At 44.5% G+C, this 12,259-nt stretch overlaps 1 protein-coding gene across 2 annotated transcripts; it reads right to left on the reverse strand.

Annotated features, from left to right (window-relative positions):
• Window positions 1-847: 847 nt before the first annotated feature.
• EEF1AKMT3 (EEF1A lysine methyltransferase 3) lies at window positions 848-10,317 on the reverse strand. Of its 2 annotated transcripts, none has more exons than XM_061614988.1 (3): window positions 10,051-10,317; window positions 8,727-8,838; window positions 848-6,046 (listed from the first exon to the last, which is right to left on the reverse strand). In XM_061614988.1, exons 1-3 carry the CDS (start codon window positions 10,231-10,233, stop codon window positions 5,649-5,651), a joined length of 693 nt encoding a protein of 230 aa, XP_061470972.1. In that variant the 5' UTR covers window positions 10,234-10,317; the 3' UTR covers window positions 848-5,648. The 2 variants fall into 2 exon arrangements, with proteins under 2 accessions (XP_061470972.1, XP_061470973.1); XM_061614989.1 differs by having other exon boundaries at window positions 10,144-10,315.
• Window positions 10,318-12,259: the final 1,942 nt, after the last annotated feature.

Genomic DNA, 12,259 nt, shown 5'->3' on the forward strand with positions numbered 1-12,259 from the left:
CCTTCCAGCGCAATCCCAACCGTGTCTACTCAGGAGTAAGTCCTGTTGAATTCAGCGAGGTTTACTTCCAGGTAAACATGGTTAGGATTGCAGGCTTATTCTTGGTGAAGCTTGAGGTATTTTCCAGTCGTGTAGTGGCAAATTCAGCAGTGCAGGGTCCCCTCATAATAGTCACAGCCAGGCTCCCTCCTCCTCTTTGCTGCTGGGTTGAGAATGAGAAACTTGTCAATACCTTCACCCGCCACTAACGCCCTTATTTTAGGAGCCAACAAGCCTGAAAGGGGAGAGAAGAGGCTGACTCTGATTGGCTCCAATCTGCAGGAAAGGACAAGGAAGCATGTTAGAAGACTTCTCTCAGTGGCTAACGCACTCCCTTTTCACACTGATTGGCTCGAAGGATGCTGGAGACATAGGAGTCCTGTGTGACGATCCCACCTTTGACTCCCCGTCAGGTTCCCACCTGCCTGTGGCTACAGCCTTTCACTAGGCACCACCAGGGACACCACCAGTCAGGACAGTCCTTTATATGGTTTCTCACTCCGCTCTAGCACAGATCTCACTAGATCCCACTGCTAGGCAGCACCACCAGTCACTTTCTGTAACCCAAACTCCGAGACTTTGCCTAAGTCTCTCTATAGCTTGTTACTTTGTGACTGTGTGCCTATGCTGTTCCCAACCCCCTTGTATCTTTATATTTAAAGCATACAACTCTGAGTTGCTCTAGATACTTGATTTGTTACAATCTCTCCCTTCACCGCTGCCACCATTAGATACAGTTTCTGTTCAGCCTTGGTAATTACCTTGCCCTCCCTTCTGGTCTGTATATTCCCCAGCCAAGGATCAGGCCTTTGGTAAACCAAATAAGTATTTATTAAATATCAGAAATAACAAGATTACTTAAGGAATGTTTCACAAGCGTATGGTTTCATCTATATTCTGCTAGGTACTTGACTTTTTGCTAATTGCCTCAGAACTCCGACTCACTCTCAACACCACCACCTCCAACCTCTCTCTCAACCTCTCAGTTCACCACCTCCCAGATTCAACTGTCATTCTTCCATTTATACTCCCAGCCATTCAAACACTCAGCCAATCATCCAACATTCTACTGCTTATGTACTCCCCCCTCCTCTTTCACTCCACGTACCATATGTCTTCTATATAAACAGCACTTACCATATTTACAATATAAGCAGGAACGTCACACCCTGCTCTTTAAAAAGTAAGCGGTCTAATGCCCCACCACCACGGAGGACCAGATCCCTGGTGATCACAACAGAAAGCAATCTGATATGTGCATATCTGCTCACCTAACTTCCAAGCAGCACACTTAAGGGCCATTTAACAGCCTCAGCTGTTGTACAAGAGGGACTACACTGCATTATTTATCCCTAATAACACTGGTTTTTAAAAAAATTATTCCATTTGTATCCCATCTTTCCCCCAAGGAGCTCAAGGTAGCATACAAACATGGTTGTCTCCCTAGACGATTTTATCCTCACAACAACCCTATGAGATAGGTTAGGCTATGAGACAGTGACTGGCCAAAGGTCACTCAGTGAGCTTCATGACCAAATGGGGATTTGTACCCTGGTCTCCCAGCTCCTTGTCTGATGCTCTAAGGATCGTGAAAAACCGCTCTTTCTTGTCCTGGGCAGCAGGGCAAGGCCACCATTTAGTGGATGAGCATCTGCATTGTATGCAGAAGGTCCCAAGTTCAATCCCTGGTATTTCCAAGTAAGGCTGGGAATGTCCCATCTGAAACCCTGGAGAGCTGCTGCCAGTCATTGTAGACAATACTGTTAGGTGTTCCAATGGTCTGACTAGGATAAAGCAGCTTCCTATGTTAATGGTGCACCCTCCTCCGCCCTTTGCAGTTTGGGAAGGATACTTACTATATTGCTGGGCTATAATAAACCATTTCCTCTCTGGCACAGGCTGCTTCCCCTGCCTTACAATACAGGGACAGTAACGATGGACTCTTTGTATACAGAAGACTTGCTTTTGAAAGACCACACACTTTTCTCTTTATTTCGAAGGGGGAGAGGAGAGAGATTGATGACACTCTGCCGTCCAGTCACAGCTATGAGAAAAACTTTAAAAGATTTCTCCCCGCATTCCATGAGTAGCTGTCACTTTCACCCTAAGGGTAAGGGGTGGGCAGAGAAAGCTAAAGTAACCAATAGGATTCATTTCCATACAAAAGGACTGTCAGTGTTTCACCTTGAGGCTTTCCCATCAATACCCTCCTTAATCCTTCTTCTCTTATGGCTGCAAACCTATGCACATTTGCCTGGGAGTAAATCCTACTGAACTCCATGGGGCTTACTTCTGAGGAGGCAAGTACAGGATTGTACTGCAAGTCTCTTTTTTCACAAAACCACAACACCCCTCCATTAGACATTTTGGTGGCTGTTCCCTTTAACAGCAGCTTTGCAGGCAGAAATGAAGCAGGTAAAGCTTTTTCCATGCCAGGACAACATTTCAATGCTAGTTCTTTGCTGTATCGTGTTTCTGCTTTGCTAGATCGCACATAAACCCCATCTAGCTCTCTGATCGAGAGTAGCTGCATTAGCTCTTGGCACATATTTTAGTTTGTATTCTTTTCCAGTCATTAAACATTATCTATCTTGCAGGCTTATCAATATTAGTACTACTAATAATGATACCAACTCGCTCATTTGCCCTACAAAGGAATCTATGCCCAAACTTTTGGTAGGGCTGCAGGGCAGACCTAGCTCATATCTAGCCATCCCTGACCCAGGAGGTCACATTCACACCAAAATTTAAAGCACTCTTATATCACTTTAATAATCATTTATTTATTTATTTATTTTATTAGTTACCCATCTGGCTGGCTGTCCAGCCACTCTGGGCGACATACAAAATAAAAACATACAAATACATTAAAACATTAAAAATCTCACAATATACCCACCCCAAAAGTCTGCCTGAAGAGCCATATCTTCAAGGCCCGGCGGAAGCTCATCATATAATATCCTATATAATATATATCATGGCTTCCCTCACAGAATGCAGGGAAATGTCATTTGTTAAGAGTGCTGGGACTTGCACCTCTGTGAGGCGTCTCCTAACAACTCTCAGGACCCTTAACAAACTACTGTTCCCAGGATTCTTTGGAGGAAACCATGATTGTTAAAGTGGTATAAGAGTGCTCTAAATATATGGTGCGTATGTTACTCAAGAGTGGCTCTGCAGTAAGGCACGGTTGCTCATGACAGTTAGTCAAGAGTGGGAATTGCTACAAAATAATCTGTAAAATATTAACATTATGTGGAAGAAATATTAAGCAAGCTTTTGAAGCCGTGATTATTGGAGATAGTTCATTCCACAACTACTGTTTCATATGTCTTTCTCCCTACTATTTCTGGACTTCAGCAGCATCACACCCAAGGCAACTGAGCAACGCTACAGTTCCCATATCTGGGGTTAAGAACACAGGCTAGGAAGCCTCTAGATCCAGTTCTCAGCTTAACTATGAACTTACTGGGTGGCCTGAGACACTCAGTGTCCCTAAACTCTTTCCTCCCCCCAGCCCACCGCAACACAAGATGAGGATCAACCTACTCTCTACTGGGTTGTTGCAAAGACTAATAACATACTACGAGGGGCTTTTGCCCCTGTGCACTTCACATGCCAACCCCAGCACCGAACCCCAGGAACACCAATCCCCCCAACCCTTACCAAACTCTCCAAGCCTCCCCTCTTTAGACCTTCTCCCATGCGGAGGAGGGAAGCAGAGGAGGAAGGCGGCTGGTTAAGGCCAGCTGCACAGAACAGCTGCCCTGCTCTGTCCTGACTGTTCCTCTGGGTTTGCCCAGCCACCTCCTCAGTCACTCGCCTGCTGCCAGCCATGGTCCCACATCACCACCACCCCTGCTGTCCCTGCTTGCCCATGCATGCTCTCTCCTCCCGCTGTGCCTAGCCCACCTGCTGCCGTGGATGGCTGTCGTCATGCATGATGGCAACCTAAGGAAAATATAGATATGGGAAGATACGCAGAGGTCTCTGAGAACTTAAAAATAACTACATTAACTGCTTAGTAATACAAGCAATTAAACAGCTGGTCATTGACAAAGTATAGGCACTGATAAGGAGAAAACCAAGTACCATGCAGGAACTTTCCCTCAGCTAATCATCTGTTTGAGATGCATAATTTTTATATTTTCATGGATGTTGGGATATCTTTACTTGCAATGCAGTTATGAGACTGGGGGGGGGGGAGATCAGACAGAGAAATTTACTTTAAACAGTTTCTGTAATTAATATATTGAATGAAATCTTGCCCAAAGCATTCACATGCATAGCTTTTTTATGTCAATATACATACTGAACTAAAGAAGGGTCCCTAAAGAAAAGGCTATCTATAAATAATTTAGATAAGAAAATTAAGAATGGAATGGTACATTATTGCAAAGTAGAAATACATAGTGCATAGTCATGTATAATTTAATGTTAAGCCCTCTTTTTAAATAATAGTATCCTAGCAGAAACATTATATCCATCTTTTTATGAAATCACAAAGTTTTTATGAAAACACGTATCTCAAAATGAGAAAAGGCATCATGGTATCTTTTAATGCACTGTGGTAATACTTCAGTTCACTTGCCCTGGTGTCACTCAACATATTTTTCTTTTTTGAGCAAGGACCAATATTAGAGGTTTAAAAAGTGTTTTCTACAAATTCCACTTAGCAAGAAAGTCAAAATGCCATATGCATTAGAGCTGGGAGCTCATCCTAGAACCCATGTTTCTCTTTGGTGCTACAGATGAACAGTTCTAAAATGCTTCCCCAGGAGGAAAAATGCAAGCAGTCCCTGCCAGCTAGACCACACCCTGGAAAATCTGCACTCCTGTGGACACAACATCAGATTTATATCTGCATTTACCCAGGACATTTTAAAGAATGGCCCTGTTTGCATGTCATGGCAAGCCCTAAACCATAAACAAGTAGCATTTGTGCATACCACCGAGTTGCTCCCATTTTCATTCCACCATCCCTGGAGCAACAAACTATGAGGCGCAGTTCCCAATTGGGATTTATTTGGGAGAATATATGTTGGTAAGGCTCATGGTTGATTGCTCCAGGGATGACAGAACAAAACAGGTCTCATTCCGCTGCATTCACTAGTATGTTGTTGTTCACACTAAGCTATGGTTTATGGATTTCCATTACATGTGAACATGATCAATGAAGCCTATTGAAGGCCCTGAGAATCATCGCAATGGGAGTGGCACTGCTTGACATGGCTAAGATGTATGGTAGAAATGCAGGTCATAAGAACATGAGCCCTGCTGTATCATCAAGTCTAGAATTCTGTTCTCACAGTGGCCAACCAGATGCCTTTGGGAAGCCCACAAGCAGGACATGAGGGCAACAGCCGTCCTCCAAAACAGTACCTTTTTCGGACGTGGCCTCTCTTAGAGAGACTGGAATTTGCTGTACTGCAACAGTCAAATGAAGAGAAGTTATAGGAAATATCACTAACTGATGGGTAAAGAACCCCAGATAACAGCTACCACGTACTGATGATTCACACCTCTAAGGCTTCTGGATTAATAAACCTCCATTTAAAAAATATATAGGTAAAGGCAGTTTTGCCACACTCTTTGGTAAACCAAGCAACTCACTGTCCAGTGTCACTTTTGCTGGTCACTTTGTAGATGTTAATATTCTCGACCTCATCCCTAAAGGCTAGTTTTGAGGTAAAGTACATAGGGAGCAGAGTCTCAAAGAACAAACTTGTACTATGTTCCTGACGCATTTTGGAAGACAGATAGATAGTAGACTGAGCACCACACAGATGCTGGAAAGTCCTGATCAACAAGGGGTAAGTGTCCTTGAGATAGACAATATCGGCACCCAGGATGAAGTCATATGTTGAGGGAAACCCCTTATGGTCCAGACCCCATGACAGAGCACAAACTCTGGTTCGAGCCATGCACTCCACAGGCAAGTTCCGGTGGACATTCTCCTCTATCTGCTTCAGGGCCATAGGAAGATCTGTGATGGTCACATCGCCTCCTGGAGGAAAGGAGAAAAGACTTTGAGTGATGGCCCGTTAGAAATAAATTCAGTTTATAGCATATGTGCTACCTACGAACAATCACATTTTTTTAGGCATTGTATTTTTGTTTAACTCTTTTATGCTCCGAGAACAGAATAATGGGACACAGCAGCTCTCCCTCCCCAATCCTGACCTTGATTTTCTTGAATAACATAGCAAAAATGCAAATAGCTAGCCATGTTTGTACGTGCTCCAAGCTTCATTTGAAGCTGATATGGAAGCTTCTATCCAATGCAGCACTAAGTTCACTGTCCCATCAGAGTAAGGATTTGTGCTTGTGCAATGGGACTCTTCCAGCGTGTGCCCACACCCTCCCCAGATCTGCTCCAGAGAGTTGGAGAACCTTCCAAACAGATTTAGGGGTGCACAGGGGGAGGAGAAAGTCCCACTGCATAAGTATAAGTCCTTGCACTGATGGGATAGTTACTTAGCACTACATTGGATACAAGCCTGAGTTCTTGCAGAGTTGGAGATTTCTTCACAGGTAGCAATGCAATGGATGCGTAAGTAATGGGGGAAGATGTGTGCACAAATAAAAGCCTTATTCAGAAGGTATTCTCATGAGTATGGACACCACAGGTGGTGGCTATGTGCCACAGCGCATTGTGTAAACAGCTGTGCAGACAAAGGCTCCCTGAAGACATTTGTGCTGTACGCACAGACACAGGAGGCGTGACTAGTTGGCCTGTGAGACTTTGGAGGTGTGGCTACTCAGCCCAACCCTACCTCATGTTCACACCTACTGGTTTTACATGGAACTTCTGTACAGGTGGGCCCCGCTTATACAGCAGGTTCTGTTCCGGACCCCAGCCGTAAAGCGGAAATCGCCGTAAAGCGGAACCCCATTGAGTATAATGGGGCGCATCGCGCAAAAATGCCACAAAATCAGCTTTTAAAAAAGGGAATGAAAGCCGCCGCATTAGCAGAACACCGGGAAGCAAAGCGCTGGTAGGCGGGGCCCTACTGTATAGGGCTACAGGCCTTCAGGAATGCAATGCTTTGTACTGGGTACCCCTTTTCATGGAAACAAACCTGAATAAATAGTTCAGACACCTAGACATCAGCATAATGTTTTAGGATTCATCAAACAGATTAATGATATTTTTACCAAAAAAAAGTTATTGTTATTTCTTACATTCTGCCCTTCCTCTTGAAGGAGCCCAGGCAGATTATCATTACACATAAAGCACAGAGCAATCGTCCAGTCAGGTTATCAGAGCATGGATCACTGCAACCAGGATATTCCAGTCCAGGAACAGCTGTAGCTGGCAAACTAAACCATAACTGGGCATAGACACTCCTCACTACTGAGGTCACTTTAGCCTCAAGTGACAGCATGAAATCAAAGAATACCCCCAGACTTCAGATCTGTCCCTTCAGGTAGGGTGCAACCTCATCCAAATCAGGCCACACAATTCCTGGACTCAGGAACCACCCATCCACAATGCCTCCACCTTATCAGGATTCACCTTACGTTTATTGACCCTCATCCAGCCCACCACTGCCTCCAGACACCATCCAGGACTCACAGCCTCTCCCAATTCAGATGGAACAGTGAGACAGACCTGGGTCTCATCCACGTACTGGTGATACTACATTCCAAAAATCCCAGATGACACCTCCCAGTTATTTCATATGGAAGTTTAAATAGCATGGGAAACATGATAGCACTACGAAGCCAAGCAGAAGTCCCCTAACACTACTCTTTGGTAGTGCCTCTAAAAGGGAGTAGATGCCATAGTTTATGGTACAGAAAACAGCTGGGAGGCTGAGGAAAATCAACAGGACAGCACTTCCTTCTATCCCTTGATAAAGGGTATCCATCAGGGTAACGAAGGCTGTTTCAGAACTGTAGCCAGGCCAGAAGCCAGACCAAAATGAGTCTAGGTATTCCACTTCATCCAGGACTGTCTGCAGCAGGCCAGCCACTACCCTCTCATGCACCTTACTCAAAAAGGGATATTCACGACTGGGGGTCGATGTGTAAAACATCAGGGCTCAAGAAAGGTCATACTGCTGATTTCTTCAAACTGGCAAACATCACCCTGTGCCATAGTGGGGCATTTACCACTCCTTGAATCCAATCAGCCACTCCCTGTTAGATCTCACAAACCACGATGGGTAAGGATTGAGAGGTAGGTTGTCCGCCTAACCCCCGTAAGTGTCCTGTCTGTATTCTCAGGCTACAATAACTGAAACTGATTCCATAAATCATGACAAGATAGTGCTCTAAGCATCTTCACAGGGGTTGGCTGAAAAGGTGGCATCCAGTTCAGCACAGATACAAGTGACTTTGCCCTCAAAATGTTTTACAGCACACCTCTAAGTGATCAGTTGTTCCCAGCTCTTTGCTGGGCAGGCAAAGATAGATATGGCCTGCACACCATACATCACAGCAGATGACTGAACATCTGTACACTGCAGGAGCATGGACCTGATTATTATTTTTGCACAGGTCTGTATTTCAGAGTCTGTGCAACAGCCAGTGTTGCTGGGCTGCTGAATTTAATAATGATCATGATCATGAAATAGAAAAACCCAAGACTAAATGCTGGTTAATGCTTCCAAGTACCTCCAGCATTAGAGATTTTCACAACTTATGCTTCCCATTCCTTTGGCACAAGCGATTCCACATACCAAGGAGGGCAGCAAGGATGCCCACCACGCCTGTCCCAGCACCCAGCTCTATAACCTTCTTGCCCCAGAAGTTCAGCTTCTGTGCCTCAAAATATTCACAAAGTGTTAGAGCCTTAAAAATAGAGGAGAGCGAGAATTAGGTATTAGAATAAATTAAAGTTCCAAATGATACATTCAGTATGCCAGCAAACATGCACAGGTTATGCAGTCCTTCACATTTCACAGTGGGGTGATTTTATAATGGCCTACAATGTGTGGAGGGGGGAAGGGGAGAAGGCTAATTGTTCCCATGAAGCATTTGACATCTGCTTAGGGCTGCCAGGTTCAATCCCTGAGACTGATCCTGTAATCTTTAGGAGAAAAGAAAGTCAGCCAAGTGCAAGTGTTCTTGCAATCCTGTAATGGGAAAAATAACCAGGTGGAATTCTCCCTTCCCCCTGCACAACTTTTAAAGATACAGAAGACCTCTTGGAGGCTGGGCCTGGCAACCGAGAGATCTTTTGTATCTTTAAAAGTTGTGCAGAGGGAAGGGAGAATTCTACCTTGTGGTTTTTCCCATTACAGTGTTGCAAGAACACCTGCACTTGGCTGACTTTCTCTTCCCCCAAAGATACAGGATCAGTCTCAGGGATTGAACCTGGCAACCCTACATCTGCTGCTCTCTGTAATCTGTTTTAATATGTTGTTCACCACTTTGGGGGCCTTTTGGCCAAAAAGTGGTATATAAATAAAATACACTATAAACTAAACTCTCACAATAGGGGCAAAACTGCTGTAGTCAGGTAACAGCCTGCATAGACACCTTTTCTAAAGTGCCAGCCCCTTTGAGAAGAACTAAGCAAGGCTTCCCCACTGTTTACTGAAACACTAGCTTCCATAGCGACCTTCAGCACAGACTACCTCCCCCACTTCACATCTTTTAAGCACCTTTCAAAACAGGCATATCGGGATAGGCTTGGGCAAGATGCATTAAAAGGTTCATGTAAAACATCGAGCTGAACATCTGGATAAAAGATATGAAATAAACTCAAAGATAATCTCTTAGAAAATTTGAAGATCTAACATTGAGATTTCCACTCACTTTAGGAAGGCTTCCGCACAGTACACACATGCAAAGATCTACCTGAACCAATCCTACACGCAATGACCTAGAAGCAAACCTCATTGAATTCAATGAAGCTTACTTCCAAGTAAACACGCTTAGGGTTGCTGTTAAGCGCCTGATGATCTGAAGCCAGGCGTGTTCTACCTTCTCTTCGGATTCCCGCCTTGCCTCAACTCTCCTCCAAACCTCAGGCCAGGACCCAATTCCACCCAGACTCACCGCCTCCCAAACCGGGGCAGCTACACCCAATCGGGCCCCGTAATACTGGGCAATGCTCAGTTCGCGGCCGCAGAACCGGTAACGGGTCTCTACCGGAAAAGCGTCAGCAAACAGCCCGAGCTCTTGGGGGAACACCGACTCCAGTCCCACTTCCACGTCGTCTGCACTCGTGGGCACCGCCATCTTGCGGAAAAGCCACCTTTTCAAGGGGCGGGATGGAGCTAGCAGAGAGGATTCCCTTTCCTAATTCGATTGCAGAGCGGAGCTAGCGCCTCTAAAGGCCATTGTGGATAGTTAGGCAGCCGCTGGGCAAGCGAGGAAGCTTAGTCCTACTCACTATATAACTCTCCACGTGGGTAGATTTGTTGGTGCGGCTGCCTTGATGATTCCGAACAGGGAGCTTTATACGGAGACCACATCCTTTTACTGCAGATTGCTCGGTCTCGAATAACTAGCACTACTTAGGCTGCAGTCTTAGCTGTACTTACCTTTAAATCCAGTAGGATTTACTTCTGCGTCGACTTGCTTAGGCTTGTGCTCTTAGTTATGTAATTATAACCGCTGGTAAGAATTATACTCCCAACTCTCCACACCATCCGTAAGAGTAATCGAAAGAGTTAAAAAATAATAATCCCCACACTAACTCCCATTGAAACAGATTCGTCAGGACCGGGGCCAGCGCCAGGTTTCTTGGGGCCCGTAGGCACAGGATATCAGAGGGCCCTTTGGCTGCATCCTTTTCTTCTGAAACCACACTCCTCCATCTTGGCTCCTTCCTTTTAAACTAAACCAAAGTTTGACCGTCGGGACAATCACTTATTGTCAAAGAAAAACAACACAAACTTTAGTAAGGCTCCATCAGATGCCTTTTTAATTGTTTTGTCAACTGTAGAACTTGGAGATATAAATTTAATTTGCAATCCTATGCACGCTTACTCGCTGCTCTGGGCTCTTTTGGGAGGAAGGGTGCAATATAAACGGAATAAATAAAATAAACAGGTTCATAGGGACTTCTGTACGAGAAGACATTTACGTAGGATTGCACTGTCAGATTCAGGGATACAGAATGTGAGCCCTATGACTAATGTTTGATTCTATGCATACGTACCTGTGCTTACATTCCATTTGACTCAATGAGACTTACTTCTGAGCAGACACATACATAGGATTATGCTGAGTTTAGTTCCATTGCTTCCTGTGGAATTTACAGTACATAGTTTACTTTTAAAGCACAATGAAAGCATCATACACAGAGTTACAGTTGCTGGCACTAGAGTTGCCAGGTTCCTGGCCTGGGACTGATCCTGTATCTTTAGGAGAAGAGAAAGTCAGCCAAGTGCAGGTGTTCTTGGAACACTGTAATGAGAAAAACCACAAGGTGGAATTCTCCCACCCCGCTCCATAACTATTAAAGATACAGAAGACCTCTTGGAGGCCGGGCCTGGCAACCAAGAGGTCTTCTGTATTTTTAAAAGTTGTGCAGGGGGAAGGGAGAATTCCACCTTGTGGTTTTTCTCATTACAGTGTTGCAAGAACACCTGCACTTGGCTGACTTTCTCTTCTCCTAAAGATACAGGATCAGTCTCAGGCCCTGAACCTGGCAACCCTAATAAATTTTGATACTTACAAATTATACAAGTACTTATAAAAATGACAGATGAAAAGCATCATCTTAGCAATTGAATCTGGGGCAAATCTACTTAAATGTAAGCTTCAATCAGATAGGAACACATGATGCTGCCTTTCACTGAATCAGTCCATTGGTCCATTTGGCTCGGTATTGTTGACACTGACTGGCAGCAGTTCTCCAGTTTTGGAAAGGGATCTTATCAGCCCACCTGAAGATACCAGGAATTAAACAGAGACCTTTCCATGCAAAAGCACATCCTCTACCACTAAGCTACAGCTCTTCCCCAAAAAGCAGCTTGAGTTCAATGGGGTTTATTCTCAGGTAATTGTGTAAGTATTGCAGCATACAAGAGGCCTCCTCCATGTTCCCTCCCCACAGGAAGGAATGCCTCTCTCTTTTAACATGGTGCTTTTATGCACATATAATCTCAAAACTAAGAAAATACATTTTCCCTTCAAAATTATTGTTTTCCCTCATGTGCCAATTTATGCTACTTTAATAGAGTCACACATCACCCTACTTAACTCATAGTACTAGGCAAGCTGTATTCAAGCTCTGGCTGTTCTACCCACACAAACA

This window comes from Rhineura floridana, chromosome 3 (genome assembly GCF_030035675.1).
Source record: "Rhineura floridana isolate rRhiFlo1 chromosome 3, rRhiFlo1.hap2, whole genome shotgun sequence".
Classification (NCBI taxonomy): Eukaryota; Metazoa; Chordata; class Lepidosauria; order Squamata; family Rhineuridae; genus Rhineura; species Rhineura floridana.

Excerpts from the sequence above, each read along its gene's own strand:
- EEF1AKMT3 (XM_061614988.1), bottom strand. The coding sequence starts at position 10,233 with ATGGCGGTGCCCACGAGTGCAGACGACGTGGAAGTGGGACTGGAGTCG. Across the intron at positions 8,839-10,050 it reads CTGCCCCGGTTTGGGAGGCG|GCTCTAACACTTTGTGAATA; the intron begins GTGAGTCTGGGT and ends TCTATTTTTAAG. Across the intron at positions 6,047-8,726 it reads CATCCTTGCTGCCCTCCTTG|GAGGCGATGTGACCATCACA; the intron begins GTATGTGGAATC and ends CCTTTCCTCCAG.